We start from the raw sequence: 23,995 nt of genomic DNA, 5'->3' as shown, positions 1-23,995 counted from the left end.
GCTTCTGGGAGGCCCTTCCTTGGAGCTGGTGGGCGAGGGCCAGGTGGGTCCTGGAAGGACGTGAAAGGACTGGGTGGCCTGAAGGACTTAGTGAGTGTGTCCACCTGAGCTTGGGGCCAGACGGGCCCTCGGGACAGGTAGGGCTTCTCCTGTGTCTGGCTGAGGGCACTGTCCTGTCAAAAGCAGACGGTCCAATCTAGGGGAGGTCTCACACGGTGCTGTCCGAGGACAGCCTTGTTCTGTACTTGAGGACACGGTCTCGGAGCCCTCCCAGGTCACGTCAAGGCCAGGATGGAGCCACAGGGACGGCTCCACCCACAGGCCCCCGGGGCCCCGTCAGACAGTGCTGGGCACAACACTGAGCCCAACAAGCAGGGTAGGGAGGACCGTCCCCAGGTGGAAGGAACAGGACGGTGGGTGACACCCTGCCGTCAAGCACTGAAGGTTCCAGAAGCCTCCTCAAATGACATTCCAGACTGGCCACACTCAGCTCTGGCCAGACCCCCCCGGCCTGGTCAGCAGAGCGCCATCTGTGGCCCTGGCTTAGGCGGCACATTTGCAGAGGGGATGTCCAGTGAGCGGATGTCCAGTGAGGCTCCACGTTTGGGGCCGATGGACGAACCCCAGGAAGACGCTGGCCAATCAGCTGTGAGCTGCAGCATCGTGGGGCTGCACGGTCTCACGCCGGGGACACGCCATGGCTCTCGAATGAGTGTGGCAACCTCGAGGCTCTGCCACTCGAGGCTCTGCCACACGAGGCTCTGCCACACGTGGCTCTGCCACTCGAGGCTCTGCCACTCGCGGCTCTGCCACTCGCGGCTCTGCCACACGAGGCTCTGCCACTCGAGGCTCTGCCACTCGAGGCTCTGCCACACGAGGCTCTGCCACACGTGGCTCTGCCACTCGAGGCTCTGCCACTCGCGGCTCTGCCACTCGCGGCTCTGCCACACGAGGCTCTGCCACTCGAGGCTCTGTCACACGTGGCTCTGCCACTCGAGGCTCTGCCACTCGCGGCTCTGCCACTCGCAGCTCTGCCACGCGCGGCTCTGTCACACGAGGCTCTGCCAGCGCTCCTGGGTTTTCACGTGCTGCAGTCGCTACGTCTTAACCTCGTACCTGACGCTCACTACGGAACCCTCAGGAGCGACTCCGTCCCCCTCCACGTGGACAGGGGAGAAGGATCTGCAATGTTGGGAGATGACCTTGAAGACCCGCATGCTTCCAGGGTCCAGGCACGTCCAGGGCGTGCTTCAAAGGCACCAGCGGGCAGTGGGCCCCACAGCACAGCCAGAGGGCAGCCACGGCCTCGGTCTTGGCAGGACTGGAGTGAGGCGGGCAGCTGGGCAGCCGGGCAGCCGGGCAGCTGGGCAGGGAGAGGGCTCAGAACAGCCTCCAGCAGGCGCCAAGCAGGGGCTGGGGGCGGGAGCCCCCTGTGTGTCCCATGAGCAGCCAAGGGATGAGGAAGCAGGGGCCAGAGACCCCACAGCCACACCTGGCAGCCGCCGTGGCCTAATGACAGGGAGGGACCCCGGCTGGGGAGCAGGATGTGGGGGCGACTGGTGTGTTCCAAACACAGGGAACCGTGTGGCAGGGCATCCCCAGTGTTGGGTCAGCTGACCCGACCAGCCAGGGACTGGAAATGCCAAAGCAATGCGACCGTTAGAATAACGGGATCGTGGACCTCAGAACAGAGCAGCCGGGGCACACGCCGGGCGGCCTGAGGCGTCCAGGCAGCCCAGACACAAGGCCACGTCCACGGGAGACGCACAGCTCCTGCAAATGCTGCACCCGGCACAGAGGGCGCCGAGCACCCTGGGGTCTGGGCGCCTGTTCAGACCTGGGACGGTTCCTGGGGGCAGGCGAAGTAGCCACAGGAGAGAACGTCCCTGGGCCACTGGCCACTAAGCCGTCAGAGAATCAGTGACACCAGAGCAGGCGCCCGCAGGAACTCAGCTCTGCAGGGCCGCTGCACCTTGGGGAGGCACTGACCCGCCCGCGAGGGTGGCTGTGGGTCGGGTCCCTTCCACAGAGCGCGGCAGGGAAGGGCGAGAAACAGGCGCCTTTCAGGGAGATCCCGCAGGAGCCACCCCCCAAAGGAGGGCGAGGTCGACTCAGAGGTGGGACCCGCCAACGCCTGCCCCCTCAGAACAACAGGTCACGGTGATCGTGCCCAGCCTCGGTGCCTCTGGCCGTCCTCAAACCTGTGGAGGCCATCGTGACCCAGGAAGCTCTGGGAAGCTGTCCAGGTACGGGAGCCACGCAGAGGCGATGGCGGAGGGCACTGGGCAGAGTGGGAAACGAGGAAATGCGGATGGAGCGTGGGCTCAGGAACAGCAAGCAGCTGGTGCCGGCTCTGACGGGCGGCCACGGCACCAGCCTGAGGTCGGGGAGTGCTGGGGAGCTGGTGCCGGGGAGTGGGGTCCCGGGGAATGGGGTGCTGGGGAGCAGGGTCCCGGGGAGCTGGGTCCCGGGGAGCAGGGTCCCGGGGAAAGGGATGCTGGGGAGCAGGGTGCTGGTGAGTGGGGTCCCAGGGAGTTGGGTGCTGGGGAGCGGGGTGCTGGGGAGCGGGGTGCTGGGGAGCAGGGTGCTGGGGAGTGGGGTCCCGGGGAATGGGGTGCTGGGGAGCAGGGTGCTGGGGAGTGGGGTGCTGGGGAGCTGGGTCCCAGGAAGTGGGGTGCTGGGGAGCAGGGTCCCGGGGGCGGGGTCCCGGGGAGCAGGGTCCCGGGGGCGGGGTGCTGGGGAGCAGGGTTCCGGGGGCGGGGTGCCGGGGAGCGGGGTGCCAGCAGGAGACTCTGCTCTATCCGTGGGATCCTGTGGTTAGAAGCTGTTCTGAAAGTGAGTCTATTTCAGAAAGCCTCAAGGCTCTTCCTCGGTGACGGTGTAGTGGGAAGGAGCTGCTGCTCAGCCTTAGGGGAGGTGTTGGGGAAAGGTGCCAAGTCCTGTGTCCAGGGTGGACCGAGAACCGACCCGTCAGACCCGGCAGAAGGAAAGCACACCCCCAATGAAGAGGTGGGTGGAGACCCCCCTCGCCTGGCACCGGGGCACCTCCCCAGTGGAAATCCACAGGAGCCCGGGGAAGGACGCTCCGTCCTGTGTCACCAGGGCTGTGAATTAAAATGACACCCACTACACAGTCAGAGGGCCACGCTGGAAACACGGGCAGCCCCGGGTGCTGGTGAGGGGTGGGGCAGGGCACGCGCTGTCCTCGCTGGCAGTGGGTCGGATGGCACAGTCCCCGAGGCACAGGCCAGTGACGGTGCCCGAGGTGTTGCCCCACGTGAGGTGACAGTGAACGTGGACGGTGGCTTGATTCAGGGCTTACCAGGCCACTGTGCCCGACCTGTTCCGTGGGTGGCTGGAGGAGACCCTGGTGCACACAGGCACAAATCCCAGGGCGCACGGCAGGCACCAAGAGCCAGCCCCAACTAACCCGGGCCCGTCACCAGGATGACACCCCACACCCGCGCCAGCGCCAGGCGTCCATATGGGACACAGGACGGGCCACCTGGGTGCTGTCCACACTTCCTGCTGGATTTTCCCACAAACCCAAAGCTGGTGCTGAGCCCGACCCCAGCTCGCTCCCGAGGACCGGCCCGCGCCTTGGCCTGGCCTCCCCCACCTGCCCATCTCGCTGTTGGCGCGTCTTGTCTTGCGTGGGCGCGTCCCCCTTCCTGAGTCACCGCGCTCCCTCCCGAGCCCAGCAGGTGTGACCAAGAACACTCCTGAAATAACTGGACGCGGTCCCTGGGCTCTCACTTGAAAACAGGGCCCCTTTAATCAGGAACCGCACTGACACGCCAGTGTCCCCCGTGCTCCCTGCAGGCCGGGAGCCAGTTACTTGGTGATCTTGAGGATCCTTCATTTGCAAGAGCGATCTGTGTCCCCTCAAGTCCCACCCACGCGCCCAGTGCTGTTCTTCACGCAGAATTAAAAACAGTGATTCATCCAGGGCCCTGGGGGCAGCGGGACGAGGACGTCAGGCACACATCCAGCCGGGCCCCTGTGTCTCCGCGCCAGGAAGCGTCCTGGGGTCCACGGTCTGCGAAGCCTTCTAATTGGGCCGTGCGGGAGCGGGCAGGGGCTCCCGGGGCTGGCCACAGCGACGCGCGGGTGGAGCGGGGCCTCTCAGCAGGACGAGGAGCAGCTGGGCTCCCCGGCAGCCTGGCAGGCATCAGAGCGTCGCCGCTGGAGAGCCGTTTAGCAGCTGGACGTCACACGCGCGCTGCGGACCAGGCGGTGCTCTGAGGAACCCGCTGCAGTGGACATTCACCCCGGGGTCTGTCCCCATGGAGGCAGGCAGCGTCGGAGGTGCTCGTCCCCAGCGCAGTCGGCAAAGCCCTTCACAGCAAGAAGGCAGCTGCACCCTCGGGCTGGGCCTGGTGACAGTCACATCGACCACGGGCAGCAGGCAGCGGCTGGTCACACGCGGCTAGGCTGTCACGGGTCATTCTCCTGGGACTTAATTATCTCTGGCGCGTCCCTCCATCCAGAAAGGCTGCTTCCCCTGACTCGGGGATGGCGGCCAGGCCTGGACACTGTGGCATTTTGTGGTCTCGGGAAGGAAGCCGTTGGTGCCTTGTCCCCAACAGGAGCTGGACCTGCTGCCCCAGCCAGGACCACGGCCTGTCCAGCCGGCATGACAGGAGGAGTCAGACCCTGGGGGTAGAGCCAAAGCTGCCCCGTCCTCGTGGTGACAGGAGACTGCCGTGGCTCCTGCTGCTGTGACACGGTCCCAGGCCCAGGCTGCTCCCTGGCTGCACATTGCCGCTCACAGCCCTGGAGGTGGGGGCCCAAGGTGTGGGAGGCCTGTGTCCTGGTCCCCAGCCCCTTCTTCACGCCTGGTGGTCGGGCAGGAGCAGGGCCTTCAGGCTAGCACCAGGGTCACCCAGGAAGCCAGGACACGTGGTCACCTCCCAAAGCCAGCCCTGTCTCTCTCCATGGCCAGAACAGACAGGAAACGGCACCTGCTGAGACTTAGCTGATGCTGATGACAACTGGGAACCTCTATAAACCCTGCAGGTGGCCCAGACCTGCAGGATGGACCCAGAGCACTCGTCCCGGGCTCCTGTTTTCCTGCCTTATAGAGAAGACCACGGGATTTAGGAGAGGAGGAGACTGAAGTTCAGAGAGGCTCAGTGACCTGGTCTGCGCACAGCTGTTTGCAGAGACACTGGGGCTGAAGGCGGCTCTCCCTGACGCTCTCCAGGGCCTGGTGCTGAGCTGGCTTCTGGGGCTCAGGACATGGTCCTGTGCTACTGCAGCCCTGGGTCCCAGCAGGGCAGCATCCGCCACCTGCAGGTGTAGGTTTCAGGTGAAGCCGCATCAGGCGCACAGTGTGGGCGGGCGAGCCGTGAGGCCTGGCTTGGCTCCCGGGAGAGCATGAGAGCGCGAGTGCTCGTCTCCCTTCCAGCGCCTTGTGACTGGGTGTGCTGCGTGCTACGTCCCAGAACTGCCACAGGTCAGCTGTCCCTGAGGACGTCCCGCGGGTACCACAGACGGTGTCCCTGAGGACGTCCAGGTGCTCTGTCCTCACCGCCCTCCTGGCCCTTTGTCTTCTGGCTCCACAGCCCTGGCTCCTCCCCAGAGTGGGGGCTCCCCTTTGGGGCTCTGAGAGTCCAGTTTTGCCTCTAGAGGCTCCTCCTGCCCCGTCACTGCTGACCGCGCCCCACGAGCACCTGCACGTGGCGTCCACTGCAGCTTCACTCACGGCCACCAGGGCTGGAAGCAACCGTCGCCCTCCCCAGGAGAGAGGAACCAAGGGTGTGCATCCGGCACAGGGGGAGGCCACCCAGGACACGGGGAGGCCACTCAGGACACGGGGAGGCCACCCAGGACAGGGGAGGGCACCCAGGACACGGGGAGGGCACCCAGGACACGGGGAGGCCACCCAGGACAGGGGAGGGCACCCAGGACACGGGGAGGCCACCCAGGACAGGGGAGGGCACCCAGGACACGGGGAGGGCACCCAGGACACGGGGAGGCCACCCAGGACAGGGGAGGGCACCCAGGACACGGGGAGGGCACCCAGGACAGGGGAGGTCACCCAGGACAGGGGGAGGCCACTCAGGACACGGGGAGGCCACCCAGGACAGGGGAGGGCACCCAGGACACGGGGAGGCCACTCAGGACACGGGGAGGCCACCCAGGACAGGGGAGGGCACCCAGGACACGGGGAGGGCACCCAGGACAGGGGAGGGCACCCAGGACAGGGGAGGGCACCCAGGACAGGGGAGGCCACTCAGCACAGGGGGAGGGCACCCAGCGCAGGGGGAGGGCACCCAGCACAGGGGGAGGCCACCCAGGACAGGGGAGGGCACCCAGGACAGGGGAGGGCACCCAGGACAGGGGAGGGCACCCAGGACAGGGGAGGCCACTCAGCACAGGGGGAGGGCACCCAGCACAGGGGAGGGCACCCGGGACAGGGGGAGGCCACCCAGGACAGGGGAGGGCACCCAGGACAGGGGAGGGCACCCAGGACAGGGGAGGCCACCCAGGACAGGGGAGGGCACCCAGGACAGGGGAGGGCACCCAGGACACGGGGAGGCCACCCAGGACAGGGGAGGGCACCCAGGACAGGGGAGGGCACCCAGGACAGGGGAGGGCACCCGGGACAGGGGAGGGCACCCAGGACAGGGGAGGGCACCCAGGACACGGGGAGGCCACTCAGGACACGGGGAGGCCACCCAGCACAGGGGAGGGCACCCGGGACAGGGGAGGGCACCCAGGACACGGGGAGGCCACTCAGGACACGGGGAGGCCACCCAGGACAGGGGAGGGCACCCAGGATAGGGGAGGGCACCCAGCGTGGGGGAGGGCACCCAGCGTGGGGGAGGGCACCCAGCACCCAAGGAGTAGAGAGATGGAGCCGGGGGGGAGGGAACCTGAGAGCTCGCTGCTGCAGAGAAGCCAGCACCCAGGAGCAGCGCCGAGGGCCTGGCCTGGGACACTCCCGTGGAGGACACCCACGCGGCGGAGGGCAGTGGCGGTTGCCAAGGGTTGTGCCGGGGGAGGGATGAACAAGGGGCACAGGGGATCCTCGGGGACCAGAGTACCCCGCACAGCACTGTCACGGAGGCACCAGGACATGGGTCTGGACCCCCAGCATGTGCTGCCCCAGCGAGCCCTGGCGTGAGGCAGAGGCCCTGTGGCTCAGAGGTGGCCGGTGGCCTGGCATTCTGAGCCCTGGGTCAACCCCGTGTTGCCAAGAAAGGTCACTCGCTGTGCCCGGTGCCAGGGCAGGAACCGGGCGGTTCACACGAGAGCTCTCTCGCCGGGTCCCGTCTTCTCTGCATGGAAACCCCATTCCTTCACACAGCGGGGGACGGGGGCGTTCACGGCCACCGAGGAGCACTGAAGCCCCCAGGAGGGAAACCCGTGGGAGGCCACCTCTGCGACTCCCCGAGAGCCCCTGCTGCGATGGCTTTTAACACTGGAGACGGCCATTTCTGTCCCCACCAAACCCAGAGCACACCCAAGCCCCCCTTCTGGGCCACGCTAACTGTGGGGTGAGCAGGTGCAGGCCCGCTGCCCTCCCGCCTGCCCGCTGCTCTGGAGCCCCCCGCTGCTGGCCGGAGCCCAGAAGGCTCTCTGTGGGGGGCTCGGCAGGGATCAGGCAGAAGAGGAGCGTCTGTGTCCCCCACCCCGGGGTCTGCTCTTTCTCCCCGACCAGCCGGGCTGTCGTCATGGGGACACAGCAGCCCCTCAGCCCCTCGGGGTTGGTCCCAGGACCCAGGGGCACCCAATCCACAGGTGCTCAGCTCCTTATAACAGTCGGTGTTTGTGCACAGAACCCAGGTACCTGCTCCCATGCAGCCAAGTCACCTGGGGCTACTTGTGGCACTGACCCTCGTGAAGACGTGCGGACAGCTGTCCACTGTACTGTTAGGGAGTACTGACCAGCAGGACACTACACCTTCAGTCCAATGCGATGTTTGTCAAGTACCTTCAGCCCCAGCAGGTGGCCCTGAGGACGTGGACCAGAGAGGGGTGACTGAAGGTGACACTCCCTGCGTCGGCTGCTCAGGGCTCCCAGGTCATTGCGGCTCCCTGCTGGGGACACACCGGCCCTGCTTTTGTCTGGACTGTGCCTCCATCGCACTGGGGGGAACCTGCTCATGGCCCCCAGGGACCTCAGCTCGAGGGGCCCAACCCGCGACTGCAGTGTTAACCCCGGGCAGGGCCAAGAGAAGCGGCCGCGCCCACCTGCTCAGGAGTTCAGCCTCTGTTCTCAGAAGTCCGTGTCCAGGTCTGGCCGGGACAACAGCCACTTCAAAAGCCTTAAAGCCCAGGAGACCCAACACCAGGGAAGGAAGCCTGGGGGAGCCCAGCTCACAGAGGTTGGTGCCGGGAACAGGGGGGCCGTCCACGTGCAGCTGGACCCCTGTTGCCGACCAGGGCAAGGTGAGGAAGCTGGCCCCTGCCAGGCCCAGTGCCCCATGGAGTCCAGCCATGAGGAGCCCAGGATGGACAGGTGAGCTGCCCCCTCCACACCAGAGGAGCCACGCCCGAAGCTCAGCCCTGGAGAGGATCCAACAAGAGACACCCAGCCAGCGGGCCGGCGGTCATTGGCAAACGTCCCTGAGGGCCCCAGTTCCCGCTCAGGAATCCGCCGTCCATCTCTTCCTACAGCCTGGAAGCCACATCTCACTGTGTCCCCGGGCCACTGTGGGGACCTCCGAGCCCTCTCCACTCTCCACAGCCACCTCGTCACGGCCTGCCAACGTCAGCTGACGTCCACGGGCTCAGGGCTCCCCCTCTGGGGATCGTGTCCCCCACTCCAGGGGACGCTGGGCAACATGGCAAGGCACTTTTGGTGTCTCAATGGGGGGTGGTCATTCAAATCCAGTGGGTCAAGGCCAGGGTGCTGCTGGACACCCTCTGGCGCTCAGGACAGAACCCACAGCCAAGCCGGGTCCAGACCAGAGGTCAACAGACCCAGGCTGGGAAAGCAGCCCTCGGACTCTCCAGAGCCTCCGCCCAGTTCTCCAGAAATGCTTGAGGCCCACGGGCCTTGAACTCGGTGTCCAACAGGGGAGCGGGACGTCTGTGGGCACCAGGGCCAGGAGGCCCACACCAGAGGGGCACACACGCAGCTGGTGACGTCACCCCTGGGGCAGGCCGCCCACAACAGCTCCGAGTGCGGGTGTCTCCGCCCACCCACTCGCTCGTCCACTGTCACGACCAGGCATTTCCTGCTGCCCACACCACACCAGAGGCCAGGACAGCCTCAGCCCCAAGGCCGGGAAGTCGGAGGGGCAACGACACACTCCCAGTGTCCAGGCGAGACCAGGGACGACGCAGCCTGTGTCACCTGGACCCACCTCCAGTCTCGAGGTCGTGGAAATTGGGATCCAACCCTCGGTCCAGCAGCTTGGCCAGCTTCTCCACCGCCCGATGCTGAGTGTGGTCCATGAACTTCTTCAGATTGGCCTGGGGAGAAGAGGAACAAAACAGAAACGTCTTTGTAAGAAGACGTCCCCTCACAGCAGGGGACGCTCTCCCCCGGGTGACTGGCCTCTTCTGCACAGGGCCACCGTGCCCAGGGCTCACTAAGTAGCGGAACCGCAGAGCCAAGCCCAGGGTGCAGGTGGCCCACGCCGCCGTCCAGGCCTAGCTGAGTGTTGGAAGATCCCTGTGGAGCCGTGGCCATCCGGCACCACCATCTGAAGGCTTCACCCGAGGGAGCCTGGGCCCCCTGCAACGGTACAGGCCTGGGGAGGTGACCGGGTCACAGAGTCCTGGCAAACGGGACAAGCATCCTTACGAAAGAGACTCCAGGGAGCTCCCTGTCCCTTCCACAGGTGGGCAGGCAGCCAGGGCTGCAGGACTGAACCTTGAGGTGCCCCGGGCACACGTCCCTGGCACCCTGACTCGGACACCAGTCCCCAGGGCCCCAGAGCCGTGAGAGGCCGTGAGTCAGCCAGGGCTCTGACAGCGTGGGACACGCCACGCCCTACAGAGGCCAAGCTTCTTCACTGTTGAGGACCAAACGCCACCGCTCCTGGCACCTGCCCAGACCCCCGACCCCCCTGACCCGGGCTGAGGCTCTACTCTGAAGAGCGGCTGCACCGCACAGAAACAGGGCGGCCACTAGCTCAGGCCAGTCCCCTTCCAGGTCAGCAGGGGCCCAGGGGCAGGACAGCTCGCTGGGCCCCAGGTGAAGGGAGGCGTCCCCTCCTCACGAGGTCAGCAGGGTCACCGGCCCTGCCTGGGTGGGACGGCCCTTGCCCATGCCTGGCGGCCTGCTCTGTCGGAGAGCCATGGCTTCCGTGCCTCAGCGGACAGCCTGGCTGCTGGGTCCCCTCTGCAGGATGGGGACCCTGCTGACGGGGCCAGCGCTTATCCCGACACACACAGGAGGGAGCAGTGGTGGTCTCCACCTGACACCCTGTTCCCTCGGCCTCTGCCACAGCTGGACCCACCTCGAGGCCTCTGCACATCCCAGGACTAGGACACATGCCCCCAACCTGGGATGCCCCCGACGCCCAGTGTCATCACGGTCTCCTCGGCTCCGTACCAATCAACACTTCAGTTCAAAACGCACTGACCCCCACAGGCCAGAGGGTGACGGGATAAACCAGAGGGACAGAGACCCAGGGGAGGGGCCGGCACCCGGTCTGGGGAACTCCAGGGCCCAGCAGGGAACGTTCCAGAGGCCAAGCATCTGTGCTGTGCCAGAGGGTGGGTGGCAGGGCATCAGGACGACAGGAACATGCCCAAGGACAGGGAGCCAGGTGGAAGGGCAGCCGCTGCACATCTGGACAATTTAAGCAGGAAAGGGGAACCGGCCGACAGATCAGAGCCCCTGGATCCCCTGATGGAAATGGGGAGCAAACAGAAGCAAAGCGCTGCTCCCCCTCCACGCCTCAGGCCCCGGCCTCCAGCACCAGGCAGCCTCCCGGGCTCCCACGGCATGCTGACAAGGAGCAGTGTCCACGGTGCCAACGTGGCGTCTGACCAGCTGAACAACCCCTGGTCCCAGGAACCCACTGTCACTCAGCCAGGGACTGGGCCCTCAGGTAACCAGCTCCTTCTTCCCCTGCTGCTCACCTGGAAGTCCCCCCTGGTGTCTACCCATTGACCCAGGCTGACAGCACTCAGCACAACCCCTTCCCTCCCCCACGCTGCACGCCAGACCCTCTTCCTCAGGGCTGCCCCTCCTGAGCCTCCATGGACCACCTGGGGCTTTGCTCTGCTTCCTGGTGGCCGGGTCTCTGGCAGCCACCCCCCACCCCAGCCCTGCTCACCACGCGGGGTGCCAGCGGGTGCCCAGGAATAGCAGAGGGTATGAGTGAGGGGTCCCCTACCTTGGTGTGGAGCTTGGCCAGCTGCTTCTCGTCCAGATCGGGCTGCTTGTACACGCGCTTCTTGTATCGAAACTGCACAGACAGAGGAAGACAGTGCGCCCTCGTCACGGCCCCCAGAGGCACGCGGCCCTGGCTGCCGTCTCCCTGCGCGCGGGACTTCAGTGCCCAGAGCTCAATACAGTGCTGCCCAGGTGCTGCGGAGCCCACGGTGCCCTGAGCCAGCTCTCCCTGACCAGGCCCTGGGCACCCCAGCAGATGTGGGCGCTGCCTCAAAGCCTGGCCTGTCTTCCCGCCTTTGGGGGATTGGGCACCCACAGCTGCCAAGAAAGGGGCACACCCACAAGGTGGGCTCCAAAACCCAGGCTGCGCGGGGTCTGAAGAAAGAGGCCCCGGGGTCCCCAGGACACAGGGGGGACCTGCTGGCCTGCACCGGGACTTCCGCCCCGGCACTAGATTCCTCGGGACGGACGTCCTGGTGTCCCGGACACCTGTGAAACCTTCCCTGGTCCCCGTCTTCACCAGCACCTGGTCCACACCTCCCAGTCCCTGACGGGGTCCCAGGTGACTCACGGCTACTGCCGTGGGCCTGACGCGGGTGGCCCAAGGGGTTCCACCCAGTGGGCACTTGTTCTAGCAAAGAACACACAGGAGGCCACCACAGCGTGTCAGCAGGAGGGTCAGCTCCCAAGGGGGACATGTGTTCCTAGGTCCACACACACCCACAGCTGCGGCTGCGCGGGCTCAGAACCCTGGGTCCCTCTCCTGCCGTGTTCTCGACCTTTGCTCAGCAGCCAACCAGCAGGGGCTGGGCCCAGCGTGGTCTCGGCTCTTCACCTGGGGGGACGGTGGCTGGGGAGAAAGAGGCCTCCGTGTCAGCAAGGACCTCATGACAGAGCAATGCGGGCACTGGCAGGGAGCCAGGCACCCAGGTGCCACTGTGCCAAGGGACGCCTCCTCTGAGCCTCAGCCAACGGACAGTCGCTGCTAACAACCGTGATGTCCTGGCTAGGATCCAAGGCTCAGAAAGGCTGGGTGAGTAGCCCAAGGTGGCCCAGCTTCTGTGACTGGGGCCACGTGGAAAGCAGGCTTCTAGGTCTCCCCGCCTCTCCCTCGGTTTCACTGTGGTCACGGAAAGATCGGCCCCTGGGCGGAACTGTACTGATCCATGGTACCTGGCCCATGTCCCTCCTCATGACAGACCTGGACATTCTGAAGACGCCCCTCTCACAGGATGGCCCGGGGAGGGCAGCAGCTGAGCGCTGGGCCTTGAGCAGGCATCCTGGCCCTCGCCCCCAGGCCCTCGCCCCCGGGCCCTGTCCTGCTCCCCACACGTCCACATTAACAGGCGTTAAACCTCAGCCTCGGGGTCCTGAGGGAACCCAGGGACGTCAGTACCCATCCCTCAGAGCCACGGCTCTCCAATGGCCGGAGCGTCGTGGAACCTGCTGGACAGCTCGGGTACCGGCTGCAGCTCACACACGGCCCTGGCGCCCAGCAGGCTGACAGCCGCCGACAGCCACACGCTGACCAGCATAGGGAGGCCGCCCCGACTGGCCGCGTGTGTGCTGCTGGGAACCCTGGACAGGAACTCAGGGTGCCGCAGGTGGGGCCAGGGGCAGGCCGGGGCTGTGCTGCAGCCACTCAGGAGCCGCAGGAAGGAGGCCATGCTTCTGGTCACAGCAGGACAGCCACTGTCCACCTCTTGACCACGACAGGGAGACTGGACCACGAGCCTGATACAGCAGCAATATTAGGTCTTTGGCCCCAGTTCCCAGCACGGCTACCCACATGCCTGGCTACCCACATGCCCGGCTACCCACATACCTGGCTACTCCCATACCTGGCTGCCCACATGCCTGGCTACTCCCATACCTGGCTGCCCACATGCCTGGCTACTCCCATACCTGGCTGCCCACATACCTGGCTACCCACATGCCCGGGGCCTCCCGAGTGACAAGATCCCTGTGGTCATGCTAATGGGATGACTGCCGACCCACAGCAGCAGGACGGCACTGGTGGCCCAGAAGGCCCACTGGGCTGGGGGGTGGACTCCCAGCCGCAGCCCTGACCTGGGGGGCGGGGGCTGGATGGAGCCCCCCCGCTCAGCACCGCCTCCGCAGGTCACTTCCACAGGTCCCTAAGCCACGGGGCTTGGAGAGCTCCTGACTGGCAAAAATGTCCCCTGCTGGGAGGTGACACACCCGGCTCCTGGGGGACAGGAGCTGCGGAGCTCGGGGCCCTTCCAGACCCGGCCGGGGTCCCCTCCACCGCTGGCCATCTGCGTCCTTCCTAATGAACCCTGGCTTCCTGAGGTCTGCAGGCCACTCCAGCTCATGGGTGAGCCCAAGAGGACGTCCTGGGACCCCGAGGCAGGGCCACACCTGCCAGCAGTGTGGGAGCTGGGGACCCGACCCCCGTGGCTGGCCCTGAGCCAGATTGACCACTGGGCACCAGCTGGTGTCTGGAGGTGGGGCAGCCAAGAAGCCGTGCAGGTGGGTGCAGGGGAGAAAAGCCCAAGCGCTCAAGCCGCCGGGGGCCACCTTGCATCCCAGGACGCAGGGGTCCTGGACACCAGCCTGGATGGACCAAAGCTCGTTCCAGAGACTCCTCCCCGAGGAGTTCAGTACAGTGACCAGCTGCCCCAGTTCCCAGCGCAGTGGGCAGCCTCGAGATCCCAGGCTACCTTCCCACCTGGGGCCAGCCCCGAGAACAGCAGGCTGGCAGCCCACTAAGGTGACGTCCCCACCCAACCCCAGCGGGTGGCCCGGTGCCCCGCATGCCCAGGTACCTCCAGGGAGGGGACGCCGGGGCCCGCGGGCTGTGGGTACTCGCGCAGCAGCCTCTCCTCGTCCAGGAACTTGCCGTGACGCCCGTTGCTGGCCGGCTGGAACAGCCCATAGTTGAGGACGTCCTTCAGCCCCTGGTTCAACGTGCAAAGGATCCGCTGCTTGGCCACCCACACTGTGGCGTCCGGGTTGAAGCGAATGCACTTCTGCAGGGCGAGAGAGACACCTGGTCAGGGGCACGGGAGCCCACGGTCACCCCAGAGGTCGGACACCCCAGCTCTGTGCAAACGCAGGAGGGAAAGGCCAAGGCAGGCACTGGCCTCCACCTGGACTCAGCCTGGCGCCACCTGCAGGGCTCCACTGGGACCCCCGGCCTCGGGCCAGCTCGGCCACTGCTTCAGCAGCACGTGCCCCCCCCCCCACAGCGTCCACTCATGTCCTGCTGTTCTGGGGGAAGCGCCGGGGGAATCACAGCTCGAGAATATGGTCCCTCTGCATTTGTGGGGCTTGGCTTCAAATCCCACAAAAAACGCCGAATCCAAAGTTGCCCACGGCCCTCCCATAGCGTGGCGCAGCACTGGGGTGCCCACTGCTCCCCTCGCTGGCTGGCGTGCCTCCACGCCCTCCTGGGTTGTCCCATCATTGACCGTGTGACACAGCGGCGGTGGAAACAGTTGTTACGTTGTATCCTTCAGGGACTCAGGACAAGGAAACGACCCACACATCTTCAGTGCGACTGTGTCCCCAAGTCCTTCCAACCTGGGGTTGTGTCGTCCGCGCCCGCGGAGCCCAGGGTGTGAGAGCTGCCCTGTGACCTGCGAGGATGGCTCCTGGAGTTCAGACGCAGGTGACCCTGTGTCACGGCTTCCCCGTGGGATGCCAGGGACGCGAGGTCTCCTGCCGCCCGCGCTGACTGGGGGCAGAAACGTGGTACACGTGGCCCTGCAGGAGGCGCCGTCAGGTGGGAGGCCAAACTGTGGCCTCCAGAGCTGGAGTCCCGACAGGGCCGCCAGACCCCACCCTTCAGAAACGTCCACAGCACAGGACAGGGACACGGTGGCTTGGTCACATTCCCAGCGCCTTCTGGGAGAGCCGCCCAGACTCCTGTTGCGCACACACCACCCTCTGCGCAGCCACCAGCGGGTGAGCCTGGCTTTCTCCCTGGGAAAAGCACCAGAGAAAGGAGTTGGGCTGCCCCTGCGCTGGGGCCCCTCCCTGCAGGGACTCCGTGTGCCGGTGCCAAGGACGCAAGAGGCCAGGCGCGGCGGCCGTCTGGCGCGGGAGCCTTGGCTGAGCGCTCGGGCTGCGAAAAGACGCGGCTGCCGTCAACAGTGACAGCGCTCCCACAGCCGGCAGGACCTCCCAGCTCCAGGACAGGACGCCCCGATGCTCTCCGTCCTCCTTCAGTGTCAGAGGCTGCATTGAGGGTGGCCCTCAAAACGCCCCGGGTCACGAGGCCATGCGCTGCTCCTTCCAGCCAGAAGACAGCGGGCCGTGTGCCCCGCACCCGTCACCCCTGAGGGAGAACCCTCTGGAAACCCGGCCTATTGAAGGAATGACCAGAAGTGGCCAGCTGGGGACCCCGATGACCCGACTCAGGAGTCGCTGCTGACCTCGGGCTCCAGCAGCACTGGCCTCAAGCCGAGGTCCCCCGAGTGGTGGTATCGGCAGGCCTGGGCGGAGGAGGGGCCACAGTGACGGGCCGGGTGAATGGTGCCCCTCAAAGCAAGGGCTGACGTCCTCCCCCTGAGCGCGATCTGTGTGGAAATGGGGCCTCTGAGCAGGGGATCAAGTTCAGGTGAGGTTGTGATGGATGAGGTGGCCCCAGCAAGGACTGTGTCCTCACAGAAAGGGGCCCTGGACACCGTGGCAGGTGCACCGTGAGGAGGCCATGAGGACAGACGGACGGAGTGGGAGACGGCTCCTACAGGCCAGAGTGCCAGCGACGGCCAGCGAGCCCCCAGGGGTGGAGGAGAGCTGGGGGCCGAGGACCCTCGCACCCACAGGAACCAGCCCTGCCCATACTTTGTCCCTGAGCTTCCAGCCTCAGGAGTGGGACAGCCCAGCACGTGCTTGGCCAGGGTGTCCCAGACTGACCAGCACGTAACCCACCTGCTGCTGACCAGCAAAAAGCAACAGCACAGCACGTCTCCCCAAGGCCACTGGCCGAGCGCCCCAGCTCCTGGGCACCCCCTTAGCAGAGTTGCCGCTGTTCACACCTGGATCAAAGCCCAGGAGACTCTCGGGTGGCCCCACTTCCCGTGTCCACCCACCACCGCAGCCATAAACCAGCTCCAGGGACACCTGACACAGCACGGGGGTGACACTGTAGAATGAATGAGTGCGGGCCAGGAGCCGGCCCCAGGCCACTACCTGCAGTGGGGAAGGACACGTCCTCAACTGTCCCGAGACGGAAAGGAAAAGGAAGCCCCCAGACAGGCTCCCTGGGAACCAGAGGAAGAGCTCCTGGGAGAGCAGGTGCTGCTGCCCAGTAGGGCCCGACCAGAGGGCTGTCTGGGACGCACAGGACACGTGGGTCAGGACGGAAATTCCTGGGGGAACCTCCAGATGGTGGTGATGTTGGTGACGGTGGTGATGATCATGAGGGTGGTGAGGATGATACTGGTAATGGTGGTAATGGTGATGGTGGTGGTGGTGGTGGTGATCATGGTGATGGTGATGATGGTGCTGATGGTGATGATGGTGGTGATGGTGATGATGGTGATGGTGATGATGGTGATGGTGATGGTGATGGTGACAGTGATGACAGTGATGGTGATGGTGATGGTGGTGACCTGACAGTGATGGTGGTAAGGATGGTGATGATCAAGATGATGGTGCTGATGGTGGGGATGGTGAGGATGGTGGTGATGGTGATGGTGATGATGGTGATGACAGTAATGGTGGTGACATGACAGTGATGGTGCTGATGGTGGGGATGGTGAGGATGGTGGTGGTGATGGTGGTGATGATGGTGATGGTGATGGTGATGATCATGATGATGGTGGTGATGATGGTGATGGTGATCATGGTGATGGTGATGATGGTGCTGATGATGAGGATGGTGGGGATGGTGATGATGGGGATGGTGATGACAGAGATGGTGATGGTGGTGACCTGATAGTGATGGTGGTGAGGATGGTGACGATTTTCGTGATGGCAACAGTAGAGGTAATGAGAATAATGGTGATGGCGAGACCATGATGATACTGAACATTTACAAGATTGAAGTCAGGACTGGAACAAGCTCTGGCGTGAGCAGGTAGCGCGGAGCCTGTAAGGAAGCAGACACACAGAGGATGTGCTGACCATGACCTCTACTCCAGGTCATCACAGACCTGATGTCCTAACACCAGCCTCCAAGTGAGTAACTCAAGACTCAGTCGCCCACTGGTGACACCCAAGCCTAACTCCTGGGCCACCCCAGGCCCCCATCTCCTATGCCCAGTGTGGGCACCAGGGCCAGCACCTGCTCCCAAGACCAGGAGGGGCTCCCTGCCCGTGCTGCCTGGACCGCCTGTCAGTCGAGGTTAACCTCCAGCCTCCAGAGCAGGGGTCCCTGTGTCCCAATGGCCACCACCCTTCCTCACCCGCATACCAGCAGCCCCTGCACTGGCTCACCTGAGTCCCCTGTACCCAGTCACCCTCACCGCCACTCTCCCCAGCACCCCTCCCCCGAAGGCTCCAGCCTCCATGACCCAGGGAGAGGCTGGCCTTGGCCTCAGTCTTGGGCTCTGTCCTGCCTGCAAATGCTCCTCCCTGCTCTCACCCTGCCACACACACACACAAACAAAAAAGAAACTTACACACACAGAAACCTACATACACAGACACACACCAGCACACAGAGGTACCCACAAACACACCCAGAAGCCAACACATACCCACAGCCCCCAAAACATATATAAATACCAACACAACACACCCATCCATGACACAGAAACCAACACGTGTGTGCATACATGCACACACACTCACAAGCACACATACTCACACATACACACACACACTCACATGCACTCACACGCACACACACTCTTTCATACACACTCTCTCACACTCGCACTCTTACACAAACTCACACACACTTACACACACTCACACACACACACACACACTCACACACTCACACAAACTCCAGCTCACTGCTGGGTGCTGTAGGTCTGAGGCCCCGGGCTCTGTGCCTCTAGCTGACTGCCCTGTCCCCTGCTCCCCTGCTGGAGGAGGCCACTCCTACTTTCCCCTGGCCAGGCCCCCTCCTGGCCTCCCACAGGACACACTGAGCACCCTGCTGGGGGCTTGGCTGATGCAGCCGCCTGTGGACATGGGCCAAGCTCTCGGTGACTCCCAGCCTCTCCACTGCGAGGCTCCTCCACTAGGGGGCAGCACCACCCTGGATTTGCCTGGGAAGGTTCTTCCACGCCTCCTCCTGACGGGCAGCAGGCAGGACCTGGGTCTCTGACGGATCTGGGGGTTCCCTGTGCTCAGTGGCCCAGGCTCACCGACACCTCCGGTGTGGCATGGTGTGCGGTGAGGTACAGAACACCTGGGAGAGGGGTCAGGAAGCTCAGGACCCAGCCCGGGGCTCCTCACTCCCCCCCAGCGGGCAGGGCGCACACCCAAGGCCCGGGCAGTGGCTGGGGTGTGGTGGGGCTGCCACAGCCGGGTGGAATAGGGCTGGGGGCAACCTCAGCCCATGCTAAGGCACACAGCCCCCAGCCAAGGAAGCTCCCGGATTCCCGCAGGGCAGCCCAGTTCGGTGTCCCCAGGCCCGCACCCCAGAGGGGCCTCACCCACGCGGGTGCAGAATGCCAAGGCTTCTGGGGGACACGCCTCTCCCCCGGCTCTCTCCCTGTCTGGAGCCCATTCCACTGCTCCTCATCCAGCCTGAGCCACCCTGGGACAAGGTGACCTTTCCTTTGGTCACCATACCTGACACTGGTAAACAGCGCTGGCATTAAGCCATGTCGCAGGGACATTCCCAGGATGGAATACGGGTGGGTGGGGGGTAACCCAGGGTGGAGAAAGGCCCAAATTCACTACCCTGGGGATGTGGGGCCGTCACTCAAGGAAGCAGCACGTGGAACAGGGCTGCCCCAGAGCCCCCATACCTGCGTGCCCCCGCCAGGCCCACCATGCTGCCCGACAGAGAAACGCCAGCTCACGGTCAAGGTCAAATGGGAATGAAGAGAATACGGGAAGCTCACGCTCGCGCTTGGCCAGCGCGGCTCGGGGAGGTTCCACAGATGGAGCAGGAGCTGAGAACACCAGTCAACGGAGACGGCAGGCCCCGGGGACGGGCAGGGGCAGCTGCCGGCCCGGACCTCCCTGGAGCTCAGGGCCCTGCACACAAAGGTCCCAGCCTGGGCAGGCCTCCCCTGCTGGGCACGGCCGAGGACTCACAGGGCGCTGACGCCCAAGGGCCAGGCCTGCGGGTCTTGTAGGTCTGTGTCCTGCTTTGTGGTAGCTGCTTGGGCCACCACAACAAACCCCACACCTGGGCCCTAGGGACAGACACTGTCCCTCATCCTGGGGGCTGGAAGTACGGTACGGGACCAAGGTGTGGCGGGCTGGGCCCTCCCAAGGCCTCAGCGCATCTGCTCCCTGCATCCTCAGTGGGCCTTTGGGTGGCTGTGTCCTGACGGTGGTCTTCTGAGGACCCCAGGCAGACCAGGCTGGATCACTGTGATGACCTCCAATTACCTCCTGAACGACCTCACTTCAAAACAGCCCTGTGCCGAGGTCCTGCGTCGGGCCATCCAGGCACCACATCACTGGATAGCCAAGGCCATAGAGCCTGTGTCCATGACGGGGCTCGGCGGACTGGACACCCACTCACGTAAATGAGGCAGGTCACAGCCCCTGTGGCTTCAGGACCTGCACCGCTAGTGTGGAGGAGTGCCGGGCGGTGGCGGCTTCCGGGACTCGGCCGTTTGACTTGCAGCTACAGGGCTCAACTATTTCACGGACGAGCTAAATTGCTTTCCAAGTGTGTTTGGGGCCCTGTGTGACGGAGACGGGGACAATGGTCATTTTCTAAGATGGCACTGAAGGCGAGGGAGTGTCTAGACAAAGCCCGAAAGGACACTAAATATTATGCCGCCAGATGCGTCCTCTTGCAGAGGGCCACCCGCACAGGTCCCGCCGACGCAGGCTGGATCACACCCAGACCTTCCGGCATCCGCCCCCATCCGTCTGCTAATGCACGGTCCTCGGTGAGACCTGAATCCACCCATCTTGACTCCCACCCAAGGAGCCCAGCAGAGGCCAAAAGGACGGGAACAAGCCTCCGGGGAGCCCCCAGCACACCCCGTTCTGCATACAGAGCCGGAGACGGTCCCTGGCAGGAATGACGCGCCCGGTCACTGCACCCAGAGCACCTTGGGCCTTGGCACGCTGTGGGAGAAAGGTGGTCCCGAGCGCCCGGGCCTCACACTCAGTGCCGCCCACACCCAAAACTCCCTCTGGATCACAGCCTAAGCCAGCACTGGTTCCCTCTCGACGCATTTCTGAAGAGCATGAGCCTGGCCCGGGCCGTGGCTAGGTGTGTGTAGGATGTCTGCCTTGCACGTCCTTGCACTCTGAAGCACAGCCCACACCAAGGCCACCCCAAAGGGTAACGGGCCATTTGCGAGTGCAACTGTCCCCGTGAAATAACGCCACCAGACCAGCATCTGTGGCTGCAAACCCCAAAGCTGGAGCTTAAGCCAGAGGACCCCGAGATCCAGGAGCCAGGCTGGTGTCTCTGTGTGTGTGGACACTAATACCGGAAGGCCTGGCCCTGGCTCCCTGTGCCATTAGGAGGGAACTTCAGAGGGCACCAGCCTGATAGCAGCCACTCTGCTATCAGGCTCTGGTGACAGGGAGGCAAACGTCTCCGGGGGGTGGCCAAGGGGCCGCGTCATCGACGGCTATTGTCAACAGGAGACTAAACAGCACTGCTCAGGGCCTGCCAGGCCTCCCGTGTGCCCGCAGGTGGTTCTGTCCTCTTCAGCAGCCAGGGTCTCAGGCAGGACCTGCAAAGCAGAGGGTCAGAGGCCGGCCGAGGCCAGCTTAGAAGCTATCCACCTGTGACAGGCAGGGTGACGGGCAGGCTGGGGAGACCATTACATGGTCCTGATGGCAAACCCAATGCGTGAACCGTGAGGAGGAGCGCCCACTGCCCACTGTCCTCCTGGAGGAGGGAGTCGCACCCCATACCCAAGGAGGAGCCCCAGACCCGGCTGTTCCCAGGCCCCAGCTGTTCCCGCTCCCAGCACCCCACTGTTCCCAGCGCCATGGCTGTTCCCAGTGCCCCGGCTGTTCCTGGCTATTCCCAGTGCCAGGCTATTCCCGGCTCCCAGCTTGGAAGGGGACCTTAAGACCTCACTTGAGCACCTCAGTGCCTCCTGCCAGCACACAGCACCCTGACGGAGTCACTGCCAGGAAGACGGACCCAGGAACGACAGCAGAGGTGGACAGGCATGAGGCCGCTGCTGTCCCCAGGGGGCTGTGTCCTCAGAGACGGACAATTGGGTGATGTCCAAGCCCAGGACAGACACTGGGAAAAGTCTTGCCCTTGGACTTAACGTGGAAAATTAAATACTGACCACTCAAGGCCGCAGGAGGGCCACTTTCTGGGTAATTCTGGTCACCTGAGCCACCAGCAGGGCCTCTGGGCCACAGCATGGGGGTCACAAGGCTTTTGTAAGGAACACAGGGGAACTCTAGCCAAAGCCACTTCCCCCCGACCTTACTTTCTCAAGGAGATTCAGGAGGGAATTAACCGTGATCTTGGGCAGAGAGCCTGGAGGCCTAGGCGGCCTCTCCAGGGACACGGCGGTCACCCGCCATGTGGCAGAGGTGCAGCAGAGAACCCTAACACCAGCGGAAAGGGTGAACGTGCTTTCTGGTCTTCTGAAGATGGTAGCTGTGAGGGCAGAGTCCTCCCAGCCTTTGCCATGTGCCCCTCAGAGGAGAGCAACTGCAGGACCCAGGCTCGCCATCCCTCAGTGCCTCCCACTGCAGCCCCAGGGCCGCCCCGGGCTTCACACCTTCATGACTCACCAACCCCCCGACGAAGTCTGCGAAGTGCCACCCCGGCACTGAAGCCCAGCGAGGGGCACTCAGTGCAGCCTCCCAGAGGAGACGAGGTGGCAGTGGGGCAAGGGGACTCTCTTTGCCTTTAGCAGCCAATTAATGAACCACAAAGAGAAGTAGCTTCTATGCCTTTCCTGCCTCCCAAAGGTGATCTAAGTGTGTCCTAAAAGGGACGTGGCAGGGTGGCTCTAAGTAGAGACCAAAGACCCTAACCACATATTTCTGTAATGCCAAGGGCAGAGGCCCAGGTGGATGATGTGTGGATGGTGGGTGGATGGGTGGGTGGGTGGGTGGATGTATGGATGGTGGGTGGATGGGTGGGCGGGTAGGTGGATGTGTGGATGGCTGGATGGGTGGATGAATGGGTGGGTAGATGTATGGGTGGGTAGATGGATGGATGGGTAAATGGATGGAAAGGTGAATGTGTGGGTGGATGGATAGGTGGATGGGCGAGTGGATGGATGGATGTGTGGATGGATGGATGGTGGGTGGGTGGATGTGTGGATGTGTGGATGGTGGGTGGATGGGTGGGGGGATGTGTGGATGGCTGGATGGGTGGATGAATGGGTGGGTGGATGGATGGATGGCGGATAAGTGGTTGGCTAGGTAGATAGGTGGGTGGATGGGAGCATTGGTGCATGGGTGGATGGGTGAGTGGATGGGTGGGTGGATGGGTGAATAGGAGGGTGGATGGATGGATGGGTGGATGGATAGGTAGACGGGTGGATGGGTTGGTGGATGGGTAAGTGGATGGATGGGTGGATGGGTGGGTTAATGGATAAATGCATGGATGGATAGGTCAATGAATAGGTGGGATGGGTGCATGGATGGATAGATAGATGTGTGAAAGAGTAGATGGATGGAGGATGGATGGATAAATGGATGGGTGGATGGGTGGATGGATAGGTGAATGGGTGACTGAATGAATGGAAGGGTGGATGGGTGGATGTATGGGTGAATAGGTGGCTGAATGGATGGAAGGATGGATGGGTACATGGATAGATAGATGGGAGGATAGGTTGGTGGATGGGTGGGTGGATGGATAAATGGATGGATGGATAGGTGAATGGATGGGTGGGGTGGGTACATGGAGGGGTAGATAGATAGGTAGAAGTGTAGATGGATGGATGGATAAACAGATGAGTGGATGGGTGGAGGGATAGATGGATGGGTGGGTGGATAGGTGGGGGAGGGATAGGAGAGTGGACAGGGTGAGTGGGTAGATGTATGAAGGATGGCGATGGGAGGCTAACATCAATAAAGATTGATTTCAAATGATGCTGCCGAGTGAACAAAGCCGAGTCCTGACAGTGCCCCCGTGTGCTCCTTGTCCTGCTCCAGTGCAGCGCTCTGTGGTGACAGTGACACATTTAAAAGGAGAAGAGTCACTCACACTGAAGTCTGCATGGTGTTTGTCTCTGAGGGGAGGGACTGGGAATCGGGATGAGGAAGACTTTGACTTTATCTACAACGTTTCCTCTTGTCATTAAAAATGGCAAAGTGCTCTTAACTATTAATTGTGTCTAATAAATACACTGGTGTTCATAACATCTTTTATGTCTTTCTACGTTTTTAATTTTATATTTAATAAAAACAGATTTCAAAGAGCTGAGGCATTCTGGAGCCTTCTGAGGACCTGCCTCCCTGTCAGAGGGGCCTGATTTGGGGCCATGGACTCGGGTCTCTGGAGGACCGGCCTCGGTGCTATCACTTCTGCAGAGTCCTGTTGATGACTTTTCTCTTAAGGCAGAAAATTGGCTCCAACAAGGTCAAATTCACGTCTTTCTAATTAAGTCTTTAGTCCCCATTGAATGTCCTACTGGC

At 63.6% G+C, this 23,995-nt stretch overlaps 1 protein-coding gene across 1 annotated transcript in view; it reads right to left on the bottom strand.

Moving 5' to 3' along the window:
• Shank2 (SH3 and multiple ankyrin repeat domains 2) overlaps positions 1-23,995 on the bottom strand; it is a 341,817-nt gene that overhangs the window by 305,994 nt on the left and 11,828 nt on the right. Inside the window, exons 2-4 of the mRNA XM_071615968.1 lie at positions 14,095-14,298; positions 11,307-11,378; positions 9,321-9,429 (exon numbers count right to left, since the gene is read on the bottom strand). Of these exons, the coding sequence (XP_071472069.1) occupies positions 9,321-9,429; positions 11,307-11,378; positions 14,095-14,298 (385 nt within the window). The remainder of the gene's footprint in view (positions 1-9,320; positions 9,430-11,306; positions 11,379-14,094; positions 14,299-23,995) is intronic.

The sequence above is a fragment of the Marmota flaviventris genome, chromosome 9, assembly GCF_047511675.1.
Source record: "Marmota flaviventris isolate mMarFla1 chromosome 9, mMarFla1.hap1, whole genome shotgun sequence".
Lineage (NCBI taxonomy): Eukaryota > Metazoa > Chordata > Mammalia > Rodentia > Sciuridae > Marmota > Marmota flaviventris.
This window is presented reverse-complemented; position numbering and strand designations above follow the sequence as displayed.